Below are 15211 nucleotides of genomic sequence, written 5' to 3' on the forward strand. Positions count from 1 at the left end.
AGAAAAATATATTGAGGGTATAGAGTTTGTGAGATGTCGTTGGACAGAGTTGTATGAAAAATATAAAGACAAGGAAAATGTTTTCTTTATAGTGGACCCGCCGTTCTATAACACATGCGATTTTCAATACCAAGTAGACTGGACTTTGAGAGACTCTTTAGAAACTTTAGACGTTTTACATAACCATCCATGCTTTTACTTTACATCCGATAAAAGTGGTTTGGAAACCGTTATGAGATGGTTAGAGGACATACATGACTATGAGTTTAGATATGACAAGATAGAATATGAGAGAGGTCCTATAAACCGGAGAAAGTGTCATAACAAAGAAATTTTACTAGTAAGTAAATGTGGTTTGAAATAGGACTACTTGTTTTAGGTTTTTTCCATTGTGTCATTTATTTATTTGACGTGGCAGAAAGATATAGAGAATATGAAGATGAACCAATGCCTGCAAATGTTCAGCATATGTACTCGTAAGAGATATTTTTATCTAATATTAAATGGACGCACAGAACTTAGCGAATGCACAGCAACCTGGACAACCAAACCCAGAGAATATTCCAAATGAAGTTAGAATACAAACTGCAATGGCAAACTATGGTCAAGTGCCAACAGATGTACAAATGCAAACTGCCATGTCAAATGACGCTGCGTTAGGTTTGCCACCATGGTATGCAAATATGAGATGGAAAGAGTTTTATACAAACCCTGAAGTGGGATATAAACAACTTTATGCAGATGACGCGAACACAGGAGTTGACCCAGAATATGTTTTCTACCAGAGGAGAAACAGAATGTATGAGCTCCAGTTAAAGAATGCTATGGAACTCTGTTATATACGAAAACGATAAAAACAGTTTGACAGAAAAGTGACAACTTTACGTGTCAAAAATATAAAAAGTGATATTTTATTCATCATTATCTTCTTCATAATTTATTTCATATTCTTCGTCTTACCAACAAAAGATGGGAATGTGAACAATTGCGGGCAATTTTTAGCCATTTTGGCTTGGAACTAGAGCCTGCGAGGTACATGGATAGTATCAGTACCTCACAGGCTCTAGTTCTCTATATGGCGCCGAGAAATTTTGGTGAAATGTGGTCGCATTTCACCAAATTTTTCGGCGCCATAGGATGAATTGGAGGGTGAGAGATATTATTTCATACAATACTACTCTCACCCTCCAATTCCCAGCCAAAATGGCTAAAAAATTGCCCGCAATTGTTCACATTGCGGGCAATTTTTAGCCATTTTGGCTTGGAACTAGAGCCTGCGAGGTACATGGATAGTATCAGTACCTCACAGGCTCTAGTTCTCTATATGGCGCCGAGAAATTTTGGTGAAATGTGGTCGCATTTCACCAAAATTTTTTCGGCGCCATAGGATGAATTGGAGGGTGAGAGATATTATTTCATACAATACTACTCTCACCCTCCAATTCCCAGCCAAAATGGCTAAAAAATTGCCCGCAATTGTTCACATTGCGGGCAATTTTTAGCCATTTTGGCTTGGAACTAGAGCCTGCGAGGTACATGGATAGTATCAGTACCTCACAGGCTCTAGTTCTCTATATGGCCCGAGAAATTTTGGTGAAATGTGGTCGCATTTCACCAAAATTTTTTCGGCAGCCATAGGATGAATTGGAGGGTGAGAGATATTATTTCATACAATACTACTCTCACCCTCCAATTCCCAGCCAAAATGGCTAAAAATTGCCCGCAATTGTTCACATTGCGGGCAATTTTTAGCCATTTTGGCTTGGAACTAGAGCCTGCGAGGTACATGGATAGTATCAGTACCTCACAGACTCTAGTTCTCTATATGGCGCCGAGAAATTTTGGTGAAATGTGGTCGCATTTCACCAAAATTTTTTCGGCGCCATAGGATGAATTGGAGGGTGAGAGATATTATTTCATACAATACTACTCTCACCCTCCAATTCCCAGCCAAAATGGCTAAAAATTGCCCGCAATTGTTCACATTGCGGGCAATTTTTAGCCATTTTGGCTTGGAACTAGAGCCTGCGAGGTACATGGATAGTATCAGTACCTCACAGGCTCTAGTTCTCTATATGGCGCCGAGAAATTTTGGTGAAATGTGGTCGCATTTCACCAAAATTTTTTCGGCGCCATAGGATGAATTGGAGGGTGAGAGATATTATTTCATACAATACTACTCTCACCCTCCAATTCCCAGCCAAAATGGCTAAAAATTGCCCGCAATTGTTTCACATTGCGGGCAATTTTTAGCCATTTTTGGCTTGGAACTAGAGCCTGCGAGGTACATGGATAGTATCAGTACTCACAGGCTCTAGTTCTCTATATGGCGCCGAGAAATTTTGGTGAAATGTGGTCGCATTCACCAAATTTTTTTCGGCGCCATAGGATGAATTGGAGGGTGAGAGATATTATTTCATACAATACTACTCTCACCCTCCAATTCCCAGCCAAAATGGCTAAAAATTGCCCGCAAATTGTTCACATTGCGGGCAATTTTTAGCCATCTTGGCTTGGAACTAGAGCCTGCGAGGTACATGGATAGTATCAGTACCTCACAGGCTCTAGTTCTCTATATGGCGCCGAGAAATTTTGGTGAAATGTGGTCGCATTTCACCAAAATTTTTTCGGCGCCATAGGATGAATTGGAGGGTGAGAGATATTATTTCATACAATACTACTCTCACCCTCAATTTTAATTACTTAAACTCATTCTATTTTTTTGACATGTAAATGTCACTTTTACTGAGATCTGACACAATGTCAGATCTCTTTTTTTCGTATATAAGAACTCAACAGGAAACGTAAGAGACTAGGTGGACATTAGATTTTTACATATAGTAAAATGGGTTTCTTCAGTAGTATTGGAAACTTCTTTCGAAATGTTGGAAGAGGTATATGGAATGGAATAAAAACCGTAGGAAGAGGAATTTGGAACGGAGTCAAAAATATTGGTAAAAGAGTAGGTCAGTTCGTTGGTATTATACCTAAAGACCCTGAACCAGAAGAACAAGCTCCTGTTATACAACAGCCTGAACCTGCACCACAGTCTAGTTGGCAACCAAATCCAACACCTCAACCGTATTAAAAAATTATATTTTTACCGTTCGATAGTAGTTGTATATGAAACTAGTTCTAAGTAAAACGCATGGTATAATGGAATAATTATTCTCTTTCTTCCATCTGTTGTAAACCATACTTGAAAGTCTGCAATACTTCCACTTGGTGGTTCATATAGCTTTGTAGGTTTTTCGTAAAAGTCATTTGCCAAGCATAAAAAAGAGTTTTGTGCACCAGAAAATGAAGCATGAACTATAATAGCATCTGAGTCGAAAACATTTTCATATGTTCCATTAGGGTTTTCGACTTCATAAAAGTCCGGGTGTACTGGATATTCTGCAGGCTGATTTAACATCCTCATAAATCTATACCATGCCAAGTTGTTATATTTTGTAGAAATATAAACGTTTTCTCCAAGGTCTTCTATTCTATTGATTTTAACAGTTGCATTTTTCCTGTCATATATAATATCGAGATGGTACTCTCCCTCGTCAATGTTATACTGGTTGCATATTCGATATAGATGTCGTTTATTTTTTCTTGAAAAAGCTTGAAGAGTTGTTTCTAAGTTTACAAGCAAACTAACTTGTAAAAGTTTTCCCTGTTCAAATTTCTCATACATACGTTTTTCTTTGTTATAGTATCGAACTTCAAAACCGACTGTAAATGGGAAACCATGTATGGCTTCTGAAATGAACTTCATTCTACGAAAGCCAATAGCTTTTGTGACAGATGGGTCTCTTACCATCTTAACGGTAGTCAAAAACGATAGCCTTCATGCTTTACGTCTCTGTCTCAAACTTTTGACCGACATTCGTAAAAAGTTCATCTAATGGTTTAGTTGTAGCAACTCTTGAATTTTCTTTTTCTATTGAAAGCATATTTTATCTAGAATAAAAATGTCAAATGAAACAGCGTCTATGAGAGAAATACAACACAACCGACAACTCATTATACAAGCTCTAAATAAGAACACAACAAACTTTTCAAACTATTCTAAGATATCTGAGTCATTGAAAGAAGGAAATTTAAAACTGACATTAAACCCAATGACAGATGAGTTTCTATTTCAAGACAATAAGAACCATACTGTCTGTATAAATCCAACAAAAGGAACTTTAAACGAGAAACCTATAAATGAACTTCTTTTGAAAGCAGATGTTGACAACAAAGCTGACAAAGAATATGTAGACGATGCAATAGCAAAAGAAGAAGAAAGAGCTAACAAAGCTTATGCAACAAAAGAACATACTCATCCTGAACTAGCAGACAAAACATATGTTGACAATAAAATGTCAAGTGAAGTGACAAGAGCTGAAAACGAATATTCTAAAAAGACTCATATACATTCTATATCTGATATTACAAACTTACAAGAAACCTTAAACAGTAAAAGTGCCGTTGGACATACACATACCATTGCAAATATTACAAACTTACAAGAAACCTTAAACAGGAAAAGTGCCGTTGGACATACACATACAAGTTTTACAACTTTTACAGCAGATGATATAATATTGAACTTTGACCTTGGTTCAAGTGCACCTTTAGAGAATCCAAGCACTAGTGTAAAAGATACTCTTAACAATTTAGATAACAGTTGCAGGAATATCGAAGATCATGCCAGAAACTTTGAAGCATATGAACTACCAACAATGTTAGATAAGAAAGCAGGCAAAACAGAGCTTCAAACATTAAAGACAGAAATACTTCAAACATTATATCCTATAGGCTCTATTTATACGTCAATGAACTCTACCAGACCAGAAGTAGTACTTGGTTTTGGAACTTGGACTCAAATAGTCGACAGGTTTTTGTATTGTGCAAACTCTTCAAAGGAAACAGGTGGAAGTAAAACGATTTCAGGTGAAAATTTACCTGCACACAGTCACTACATAGATTTAAGTACATCTCAAGCAGGTTGGCATAAGCATAGATATTGGGATTGGTCAGCAATGACAAAAGGTAAAGGATATGATGTTAAAGACAACGTTAAGTTTGCTATAAATTGTTTCTGGAGTAACACTGAGGGAGGAGGAAACCATACACATCGCGTTTCAGGATATACGCAAACAACGGGACAAAGTAAAGACTACATGCCACCTTACATGACAGTTTACGCATGGTATAGAAATGCTTAGTCGTCATTTTCAACTTCTTTAGCATATTCGTCAGGAGTTGTCTTATATTTGTTAGGAACTGTCTTTGAAAGTATACCACCTTGAACTTTGACAAGTTTGAAACGAGGTCTGACAATAGTAGTTTTATCTTCTGCTTGCAGTGTGTACATTTTGCCATGTTTGCCTAAAACTTCATAATATTCTCTTGTATACTTTCTTCTATTTTTACGAACACGAATGTGAGTACCTGTCGGGTTCCCATTGTTGTCATAGTCAATAGTATTTTCATATGGGTCGCGTTTAGGTATTTCTATTTTTACTTTGTCACCTTTCTGAAGTTTGAAGCCCGGCATTCTTTCTTGTTTGTCTCTTTTGACTAAATTATTAAATATATAGTCTTTCTCTAAGTCAGGGTTGTTTTTCATTTCTTCGGGGGAGTGGTTTCCCAAACCTTTTTGTTTACGGCTATTGTAAATATTTAAAACTTGTCTCATCTTTGCCATGGAGAAGTGTCTATATTTGTCGTCATATGACATTTCATTTGCTTCACCACCTTGTGGTTGGTTTAAGTCTCTTAACATTTTTATACAACCGTCAATGACACCAAGAGCAGAATGGTTTTGGTCGACAATGAAATATTGGTTTACATTTTTTGAACGCAGATAGTTTTTAATATCGTCTGATTTGAAAGAACTTTCACAGTCAGATGTTAGTTTTGTTGGATGGTATTTGTCAACGAATATTGTCAAAGCAGTTTTCACATCTAAAATATTTTTGGACCATAATGGTATGGCTTCACAGTATCTTGTGTTTTGACCGACAAATATTAGCCAGTATGGTGGTCCATCTTCTCTATACTCGGAATGTTTTCCAAGATATCCATAAACCAAGCATTTGGTGTTGAACTAAAGATTTTTACCATGAGTGCTTTCTTTGTCGCTTTAGAAACATAGGGGTCCTTGTTTGGATTCGTCATTTTTTAACCCATAAGAAATGGGTTTATTTGGCGCGTTAGCAGGAGTTGCATCCAGATTTTTGCCCGCAGTGGGAACAATAGCCAGAGGTGTATTTGGAGTTGGAAGGAAGATTTTGAGTACATTAGGTATACTGAAAGAGAAAGCACAACCTATTATACAAACTGTACAGAAAGGTTGGGATGTAGCACGAGATGCAACAAATCTTATTCCAAATCCTGAAACAAGAGGAAAAGTTCAAGGATGGATGGACAATGTAGGAAGACAAGCAGGAAACTATTATAACAAAGCAAATGACTACTATAACCAAGCAGGACACTATATGGACCAAGGTGAAAGATTCTTTAACAGAGGATATAACCATGCACAACAGTGGGTAAACAATAACCAACCGCAACCACCTCAAACTTGGGGAATGTAAAGTTTTTTACTGAGATGAAATGAACAATACAGCATTGAGACAAATGGGTTCAAGATGGATTTGTCGACTTCCAGCAGTTACACCACGTGTTTGTCAAGTTCTTCCTATACCTCAGGAAGTTTTAGACCGACTTAAAAAACAACAACAACCAGTTGAAAACAAACCAAACTAAAATTTTTTACTGAGATGAAATGACCGAAGAAGTTGAAACGGTAGATTTGACACCACAAACAAAAAGTTCAGAACCATTGTCAAAACCTGTCAAAGAACTTACAGATGAAGAGAAAAATTCAATAATAGAAAGTGCCAGGTCTGGAAATACAAACTCTAACTATAAAGTCACTTTTCATAAAAATGGAACGGCAAGTATCTCAAAAAAGAAACAGACTCTCACAAATAAAATATTGAAGTCTGAAGGAGCTTTCGAGACAACAATGGAAAAGTTTACTTCACTGACCAACAGTTCATTATAGAACATCTCATTGACTTAGAGTCGAAATATTCTAAACTTTACAACAAACACAAAAAGTTGAAAGGAAAACAAAAACAAATGGCATATGATATTTATGAAGATGTTGACGACACAACTGTTCCTGCAGGTGAGGTAAAGTCAGAGGAACCGAAAAGTGACGAAAAACCGATAGAAGAAGAAAAACCAAAAACTGAAGATAAACCAAAACCAAAGTTTAGTTTCCAAACTAAACCAAGTCAACCTTCATTAGCTGGTATGGGTTGGCGTCAAAGACTTATGGCAGCAGGCGGTTATGTTAAGTAAAGAAAAAAATATTTTTTTATTTTTATAAAAATGCCCCCATATAGAATGGATAGAAAGTCTGCTAGAATAAAAGCAGAGTTGCAAAGATATGGTTGGAGAGTTTCGAAGAAGTTTAAATATAGGAAGGGAAGACCCATAAAAGTCTATGACAAATTGTCTGGTCTTCGCTACGAAATGGATTTGGAAACAGCACGTGCAAATTATCCAAACAGACTAGAGAGGTTAGAAGAAGAACGTCTTATGGACATGCCTTTCGATGTTAGTGAACCTCAAGTTGAAGGACACGACGGCTTTGCCAGATTCTACTGGAAACATGACGAACAATTGCATCCTTTGAGAAGGAAAAAAGGAAAAGGTGAAGACGCACATGCTCCCATGAAAGAACAAGATATGCATATGAGAAGTATCGTGAAGTTAGAAGTCAAATTACATCTGGTCGAACCTTTACAGTAAACTTTGACGAAGGAAAGAACAAAGAAGGCTTCATGGGTGTACTTGCTGCCATACAAGACGGAAATAAGAAAGGACACAATCTCAGATTGACCATAACAGATTTGGATGGTCACATTTACTATGCACATGGCAATGTCACAACAGCTGCAATGCTTCTTGACGCTTTCAAGACTACAAAGAGAGAACAAATGGTGACTCCGACTCAGACATTTTGAATGCAATTGAAGGAATTGCAAGTGTCAAGTTCGAATGGTACCAACCTAACCCTCAAGCAGTCAGACAACATGCTGGATACTTCCCGTTCAGAAATAAGTCTGACATTGACTTGACAAGGTATGGAATTTACAATTCAATTGAAACAATTGTCAATGAACCTTGCATTCTTACATGTCTCAGGAACTCTGGTCTTGTTACAGATGAGAAAATGAAGTATCTTGAGTCATGTGTGAAGACAAGGTACATTCTCAGAGGTCAATTGGCAAAAATTGCACCGTTGGCAAATGTCAATATCCGAGTCAACATACTACAGCTAAAGGTTCTTCACATGACGACTATGTTGTTGACAAAGACTTACCATGGTTGAAGATTGTAATTGTCCACAACCACTTCATGTTGAACGAAAGTCTTACAAACCCATTGTTCGGAAAAGGCAAGTGCAACATTGTCAGAGCTGTAAACATTCTTTTCGAGAAAGGTTTGTTGGAACCAATTCCAGATGACAAGCTGACAGAAACTTTTGTACCAAAAGACGAAACAAACTTTTCATTGTTAGCAAGACCAAAAGTTGTTCCAGACAAAGTTCTAGTACAAAAGAAGTACACAGTTCCACAAGGAGTTGGATTGTTCGGATACCAACCTGAACCAGAAGAACTTCCAATGAGGTTGCAAGAACTTCAAGATGCTATAAACAAACTTCCATTGAGACATCCAATTGACGTCAAATTGTATTGGAGAGCATCTGAGTTAGGTCAGAAGGTTTTATATGAAACAGGTTGCTTCGACGATGTTTATGAGATAACAGGAGAAGTTTCTCAGAAGATAAGAGACTCACTTGAATTTCCACAAACTGGACCAATTGGTTGCGACAAGTTCGACTCAGATGAAAAAATATACTATGTCGACCTTAACGCTGCGTACATGAAGTTTGTCCAATATATTCCGACTGGAATTCCAAACGAAGATGGTGAGTTCCGGGAAGGAACTATACAGTTGGAAAAGTCATACAACAACTGTATGATATTAGGAAAGCTTCAAACCCCAAACTTGCAATGACACTCAAATTGCTTATGAATTCGACATGGGGATATTCCATTAAGAAACCTCAAGAGATGAAGAGTAAACATTATGAGAAGTTCGACAACTTTGTTGAAAGGTTTTCTCCTTTTGTTTTGAAGTACGAATTCACTCAAGGTCAAAGTGGCTTTAGTAACCACATTAAAACCTATTGTCGAACATTGGTCTTACCCTCAGTTCGCAAGGCAGTCCTTGACAACTACAACAAATTCTTCTCCGAAGTCAAATCGAAAGTTGTGGTTTACTATGAGAACATTGACGCACTCATGACGAACGAAGAAGGATACAACAAACTCATTGAAATGGGAATGGTCGGTGAAAAGATGGGTCAATTCAAATTGGACAAAATTTTCACCGAAGTTCATGTCCTCTCCAAGCGTAAGTACTGGGTGTTAAAGAAGATGGTGAAATAGTTAAACATTGCATGAAATAAAAAATTTTTATTCGAATTTGAATTAAAATGTGGGAATTCTTGGGAACGGGAAAGGCTTATTTACTTGAGGAACAGGTAAAGGTGGTGGAGGTGGAGGTGGTGGCAACCAGTCCATTTTATATTCCTTCCTAGCTAATTTCCGTTTAATTTCATGGTCGCCCTCGGAGTTTTGAATCGGACAGGTCGAGTTACACCATTCTTGGTCTCAAACTCATATATAACCTGTTTGTCTGTATTTTCGTCGACTATGGCACGAGACACGAACATTGACCAAACGGACAAAAAGTGTCATTTCGGATGGTCAAGCAGCCAATCGCATTCGAGCACTTCGAAGAAGCCTTACGTTCCAAAAGGAGAGGGTGTCTGGTGCAAGGCAGAGGTCATGAAACTCTACGAGCAGTACATCCTCAATGCCTGGGAGGACAAATCGTCCTTGGATTGGCAATTCTACCAACTCCTCTGGGACGACCTCCTACGCAACTGGGATAACGAAAGAGCCCAATTCAAAGGTCGGGAACTAATTTTACAAATTACCATTAATTTAACCTACTTATCTAAATAAACACCTAAATTTACTCGGGGTTTCCCCCTAAAATAAAATTTTTTTACTCTTAGAACCACTCGAGGTTCTCCTTACGGTTGTTGAGCTTGTCACCGTCAATGTGTCTGACCCTCGTCTTCTTGTCTGGATTTGGAACCCATTGCATACCGACAAGCCTTCCCATGGAAACTGAACCGTAATTCCGAAGGGTAAGGTTCAAGTGTCCCAAGTTGTTGAGGACTGGGGTAAGAACCTTGCCTGTCCCCTTGTTGCGGATTTTGTATGGGTAGGGTTGGGAAATTTCGTAAGCGTCATCGACAACAAGGGTTGCCCAAACTTCCTCTTCTTCGTGTTTCTCTTCTTCGTGTTTCTTTTCTTCGTGTTTCTCTTCTTCCTCTTCTTCCTCTTCTTCCTCGACAATTCCTTCTTCAATTCGGTACTCACGAAGTACGGTGTTGGAGGTTCTGTCCTTTCCGAGTGCCGCCCAGATGGTGTCAATCTCTTCGAAGAAACGGTAGATGAGTCGGGCAAGGTTTTGGTTCTCTATGTTGTATTGGCGCAAGGTTTCCGCGAAATCGTTCAGGACTTTCTTATTGGAAGCTTGGTTCGTGAGGACTTCGACTTTGAGATTGGTTATCTCTTCCATAAGACTACTTTGGAGAGTCTTAATGGTGTTTGTCAGATGAGCGTTCAATTGGGCAATTTGAAGTTGAACTGGGCGTTTGTCTGGCAACCTTGAAAGGACATCTGCCATTGAGTTTGGCTTCGGTGCTTGTTCGGACATCGAAAAAATGAAGTGGTTTGAGAATGACGGTTTTACTTCAAAAAGCTTGTTATGACGGTTAAGTCATACAACAAGTTTAAAATAATATCTTGTTCTTCTTCTGAACGTTTGTTGTCTCTTCCGATAAAAGTTTCGAACATGAGAACCAAAAAACGTTTTTTGAGATTGCGGAAGAGTTCAGGCAAACGTTCATATTCTGGATATGTTGGGAGCAGTTCGAAACATCTGAGCTGACTTTCGGACAAAATTGGGACAATGTCAACAAATTCATCTTTGGTCGGACTGCTTGAAGGTAAGTCCCTTACATGTAAGTAGCTCTGGTAAAGTCTTCTCATTTCTGCTAACTTTTGGAGTATAGCTTCGTAGTTTAGAAGTTTTAATTTTAATTGTCTTATTCCACTCTTGACATCTAAACGGTAACTATCCATGAGGTCAAGAGTAGCTTTGGTAGCTTTAAGTGGAGCTATCTGTTCCTTGACTTCTGCAATTTTGGTTGCAATTGTGATTTGAGCTCCTTCAAGTTCGCCGTCTATGTCGTTCTCAACACCTTCAACCATAGCTTGAAACTCTTCATCGGTCCATTGAGATTGGTGTGGGACGAATTTAACTTGCTTCATTCAAAAAATGAAAAAAAATGTTTTTACTCTAAACGTTAAGGTTTACTGAACTGGTTGGATGTCGCCTTCACAGGTTATGTAGAACGGCTGACCCGAGAAGTGAAGGAGAGACTGAATTGCCAATTTCATATGGGGTAGGGGGTTCTCCTTGTTTGGTATTTTTATCCAAGGACGTTTGTTTAGGAACTTAACAAGAGCTTCTCTTTTGGCGTCCTTTATGCCATCGTAGGCTGTCCCGTCTGGTATTTGAATTGGAATTCCAGTCGAAGTCTCGAGCTGAAGTGTAGACCTTCCAGAAATAGTGGTGAACTTGACCTTGGGCTTCATGACCTTGCGCAAGTAGTCTTTTACGCAGTTGTTAATTTCAATTAGGTAAATTGCCTCGTCAAATCCTTCTGGCATTCCGAGTCCTTCCATCCGACAGGAAAATATTTTCCCGACAACTGGAAAAAATTTTCCTTCCGACAGAAAAAATTTTTCCTTCCGACAGGAAGAACTCTTCCAGTTGTCCGTCCGTAAACCATTCAAATTTTCGAAAATTGAGAACTTTTTGGTCGAACTTCAGAAAAAGTTTTTCCTTCCAACAGGAAAAAATTTTCCTTCCGACAGGAAAAGTTCTTCCTTCCGACAGAAAAAGTTTTTCCTTCCGACAGAAAAAGTTTTTCCTTCCGACAGGACACAAACAGATGACTGACGTCCCACCAACCGAGTCCATTCCCAAACCAGCAGAACCGAAAGCTGCAGAACTCCAGCAGCAACCACAACAACCTCAGTTCCAGCAAGTACCTTCACCAAATTACTACCAATTTCCACCTCAAGGTTACTACCCACCACAAGGCTTCCCGAACTACCCTCCTCAACCTATGCCTTACTTCCCCAACCCTTGGATGTTCCAGCAAGCTCCACCCCAGCAATTCCAATCTCAATCCAAATCGAAGAGAGACCAAGAGTTCGAAGAAGGTCTGAACCGTTTACGCAAAGATTATGCCACAGCCCCTATGGAAGACGACAGGCTTTCAGTCTCTTCCCTCAAATCGACCGATTCGACTCGTACCACAGATTCGGTCAAAGACAGAGACGACTACCTCAAGCAGTCTGAGAGACTCTTCATCCTACAACCATTTACAGTTGGAGCTCTCAAGAACATGCGCAATTACGAAGGTCAGACACCAGCTGGAGACCGCAAAACAGACGTACTCGCAAGAGCCGTCCAGCTCGTCAAGACAAAGACTGAGATAGTCGACTTCATTCTTGCAGCTTGCCCATACAAGTAAAAAAATAAACAATTACGAGTTAAACTTTTTATTCTTTCTTTTCTGAGTTGTTTAGAGCTGGTTTCTCTTGTAGGAGCCTTTCGTACTCTTCCATGGTCATGTAATTGCGAATTTGGTACGCAATTCCAGGTTCGTTGTTTTTGAACCTTACGTATGTAACGCTTCCATCCTCCTCAGGGAAGTAAGCTGCTAACATCTGACCAAGTTTTCTCGGTGACTCGGAGCTCATTAAAAATGTCACTTTTTAAACGTTAAGTTTTTAGTCTTATTTTACCCTTTGTTTACCCTTTGTTTGTCAAGGTAGTATTGGAGTGCAATTTCTCCAAATTCTCTGTGTCGGAGTTCTTCAGCATTTTCCAAGGTGTACCTGGAGAACTCAAAGAAGTTGTCAAGAAGATACTGCCATGCTGCTCTTCTGAGTTCGTCGGTATTTTGGAAGTGTTGCACCTTCGAGTCTTCGGACATGAAAAAATGACACTTTTTCATTATATAACTGTTATTTTTTTACGAAGAGAACTTTGACACTTCGTCAAAAAAATCCCTGAAATCGTGAAAAAATGACCAAATTTCATTATATAACTGTTATTTTTTTACGAAGAGAACTTTGACACTTCGTCAAAAAAATCCCTGAAATCGTGAAAAAATGACCAAATTTCATTATATAACTGTTATTTTTTTACGAAGAGAACTTTGACACTTCGTCAAAAAAATCCCTGAAATCGTGAAAAAATGACCAAATTTCATTATATAACTGTTATTTTTTTACGAAGAGAACTTTGACACTTCGTCAAAAAAATCCCTGAAATCGTGAAAAAATGACCAAATTTCATTATATAACTGTTATTTTTTTACGAAGAGAACTTTGACACTTCGTCAAAAAAATCCCTGAAATCGTGAAAAAATGACCAAATTTCATTATATAACTGTTATTTTTTTACGAAGAGAACTTTGACACTTCGTCAAAAAAATCCCTGAAATCATATCTTTTATACAAAATAAAAAAAATAACGCTAATTTTTTATAAAATATTTTTTTTATCCGGAATATAAGGACAGATATGACAACAACAGAGAACACAACAACAGTTATAGTCCATGAAGCTATAAATGAAGAATATGAGTACATACAGTTTAACAAACAGTTACGTCTCATTCGTTCGGTCAAAGATGATATGTACCAAATGCAAAGTATTTTGACAGCATGTTTTGCTCCAGACACTAAACACGCAGACGACTGGTTCAAAAACCAAAGCACACAAGAACTTTTGAGTGAAATTTCTCTAGACCGACTTTTTTCGGTCTTGCATAAAACACATGAAAATCGTAAAAATTTGCCAATAAATTTAAGAGGTTGGTATGTTCATAGACTTTTAGTAAATGCTGTTGCAATATGGGCTTCTCCTCGTTATGCATGGCATGTTTACAAACTTCTTGACGATTTACATACAGAAATTAGAAAAGAGCTAGAGAACAAGCTTGAAGCAAAAGACAAAAGCCTTCAGAAAAGAATACCACGTTCGGTACCAAAAGGAAAGGAAAAGAACTATAAGTATATGATTTATACTGAAGAGATGGAAAATGAAGAAGACAGAGATATGGTTATGTTGCATTTAGTCAGAAGAAACAACAAAAGCTTTTACGACCTTGCTAAGATTTACAAATCTGACAGAAATTGGTTCTATCGCGAAAACTTACCGATTTCAATGACCCCAAATGAAGATGTGAAACAAATAGTTCAAGATACGTTACCTCAAACACACTATGATATTAAAGGTTGTACAATACTTACCTTCAAAGAAGATTTGCCGCTACTGAAAGAAAAAATAACAGAGTATTTTGACAACTTCAAACAAGTAGGGTAAATGCACTCTTTATTTTTCAAGCTTGACTTCAGATGGCTCAGGTAGCTCTATAAGGTAAATTGTCTTGTCAAATCCTTCTGGCATTCCGAGTCCTTCCTTCTGGCATTCCGAGTCCTTCCTTCCGACAGGAAAATATTTTCCTTCCGACAGGAAAAAAATTTCCTTCCGACAGGAAAAAATTTTCCTTCCGACAGGAAAAAATTTTCCTTCCGACAGGAAAAATTTTTCCAGTTGTCCGTCGTAAACCATTCAAATTTTCGAAAATTGAGAACTTTTTGGTCGAACTTCAGAAAAAGTTTTTCCTTCCGACAGGAAAAATTTTTCCTTCCGACAGGAAAATATTTTCCTTCCAACAGGAAAAGTTTTTCCTTCCAACTGGAAGAACTCTTCCTTCCGACAGGACACAAACGAATGTCCGACGTACCACCAACCGAGTCCATTCCAAAGCCAGAAGAACCGAAAGCTGCAGAACCACAACAGACTAAGACTAAACACTTACATTTTTTACGCTTGACTTTTTACAATTTGAACTTTGTTTGCGTAGATATGAATTCTGAAAGAAGTATGAGGGTCTTGTATGACTTTGTACTTCTCCCATAGTTCAT

The 15211-nt window shown here is 38.1% G+C and overlaps 11 protein-coding genes and 2 pseudogenes across 13 annotated transcripts, besides 8 other annotated features; 9 read left to right on the forward strand and 4 right to left on the reverse strand.

Moving 5' to 3' along the window:
- Positions 1-833: 833 nt before the first annotated feature.
- Positions 834-895: a mobile genetic element.
- Positions 896-1015: 120 nt separating this feature from the next.
- Positions 1016-1124: a mobile genetic element.
- A 140-nt stretch (positions 1125-1264) lies between these two features.
- Positions 1265-1373: a mobile genetic element.
- A 142-nt stretch (positions 1374-1515) lies between these two features.
- Positions 1516-1623: a mobile genetic element.
- Positions 1624-1765: 142 nt separating this feature from the next.
- Positions 1766-1874: a mobile genetic element.
- A 141-nt stretch (positions 1875-2015) lies between these two features.
- Positions 2016-2124: a mobile genetic element.
- A 392-nt stretch (positions 2125-2516) lies between these two features.
- Positions 2517-2625: a mobile genetic element.
- A 220-nt stretch (positions 2626-2845) lies between these two features.
- Positions 2846-3088, forward strand: TVAGG3_0306520 (serine threonine-protein phosphatase family; the record flags this gene model as incomplete). Its single annotated transcript, XM_051229671.1, has 1 exon — positions 2846-3088. One exon carries the CDS (start codon positions 2846-2848, stop codon positions 3086-3088), a length of 243 nt encoding a protein of 80 aa, XP_051099401.1.
- A 1282-nt stretch (positions 3089-4370) lies between these two features.
- Positions 4371-15211: part of a mobile genetic element that runs on past the window's edge.
- Positions 6402-6575, forward strand: TVAGG3_0306540 (uncharacterized protein; the record flags this gene model as incomplete). Its single annotated transcript, XM_051229672.1, has 1 exon — positions 6402-6575. One exon carries the CDS (start codon positions 6402-6404, stop codon positions 6573-6575), a length of 174 nt encoding a protein of 57 aa, XP_051099402.1.
- TVAGG3_0306550 (uncharacterized protein) lies at positions 6595-6747 on the forward strand (the record flags this gene model as incomplete). Its single annotated transcript, XM_051229673.1, has 1 exon — positions 6595-6747. One exon carries the CDS (start codon positions 6595-6597, stop codon positions 6745-6747), a length of 153 nt encoding a protein of 50 aa, XP_051099403.1.
- TVAGG3_0306560 (phage tail repeat-like family) lies at positions 7126-7350 on the forward strand (the record flags this gene model as incomplete). Its single annotated transcript, XM_051229674.1, has 1 exon — positions 7126-7350. One exon carries the CDS (start codon positions 7126-7128, stop codon positions 7348-7350), a length of 225 nt encoding a protein of 74 aa, XP_051099404.1.
- Positions 7396-8028, forward strand: TVAGG3_0306570 (annotated as a pseudogene). Its single transcript has one exon. A coding segment is annotated over exon 1 (633 nt).
- TVAGG3_0306580 lies at positions 9827-10091 on the forward strand (annotated as a pseudogene). The gene has a single exon. A coding segment is annotated over exon 1 (265 nt).
- On the reverse strand, positions 10141-10854 carry TVAGG3_0306590 (cytochrome B-C1 complex subunit 6, mitochondrial family; the record flags this gene model as incomplete). Its single annotated transcript, XM_051229675.1, has 1 exon — positions 10141-10854. One exon carries the CDS (start codon positions 10852-10854, stop codon positions 10141-10143), a length of 714 nt encoding a protein of 237 aa, XP_051099405.1.
- On the reverse strand, positions 10887-11471 carry TVAGG3_0306600 (uncharacterized protein; the record flags this gene model as incomplete). The annotated part of the gene is made up of 1 exon (XM_051229676.1): positions 10887-11471. The coding sequence occupies one exon, from the start codon at positions 11469-11471 to the stop codon at positions 10887-10889; it is 585 nt and encodes a 194-aa protein (XP_051099406.1).
- On the reverse strand, positions 11514-11888 carry TVAGG3_0306610 (uncharacterized protein; the record flags this gene model as incomplete). The annotated part of the gene is made up of 1 exon (XM_051229677.1): positions 11514-11888. One exon carries the CDS (start codon positions 11886-11888, stop codon positions 11514-11516), a length of 375 nt encoding a protein of 124 aa, XP_051099407.1.
- Positions 12158-12745, forward strand: TVAGG3_0306620 (uncharacterized protein; the record flags this gene model as incomplete). The annotated part of the gene is made up of 1 exon (XM_051229678.1): positions 12158-12745. One exon carries the CDS (start codon positions 12158-12160, stop codon positions 12743-12745), a length of 588 nt encoding a protein of 195 aa, XP_051099408.1.
- Positions 12774-12974, reverse strand: TVAGG3_0306630 (uncharacterized protein; the record flags this gene model as incomplete). Its single annotated transcript, XM_051229679.1, has 1 exon — positions 12774-12974. One exon carries the CDS (start codon positions 12972-12974, stop codon positions 12774-12776), a length of 201 nt encoding a protein of 66 aa, XP_051099409.1.
- TVAGG3_0306640 (KilA, N-terminal/APSES-type HTH, DNA-binding family) lies at positions 13803-14606 on the forward strand (the record flags this gene model as incomplete). Its single annotated transcript, XM_001325369.1, has 1 exon — positions 13803-14606. One exon carries the CDS (start codon positions 13803-13805, stop codon positions 14604-14606), a length of 804 nt encoding a protein of 267 aa, XP_001325404.1.
- On the forward strand, positions 15018-15206 carry TVAGG3_0306650 (uncharacterized protein; the record flags this gene model as incomplete). The annotated part of the gene is made up of 1 exon (XM_001325370.1): positions 15018-15206. One exon carries the CDS (start codon positions 15018-15020, stop codon positions 15204-15206), a length of 189 nt encoding a protein of 62 aa, XP_001325405.1.

Source organism: Trichomonas vaginalis, chromosome V (genome assembly GCF_026262505.1).
Source record: "Trichomonas vaginalis G3 chromosome V, whole genome shotgun sequence".
NCBI classification, from domain to species: Eukaryota; Parabasalia; order Trichomonadida; family Trichomonadidae; genus Trichomonas; species Trichomonas vaginalis.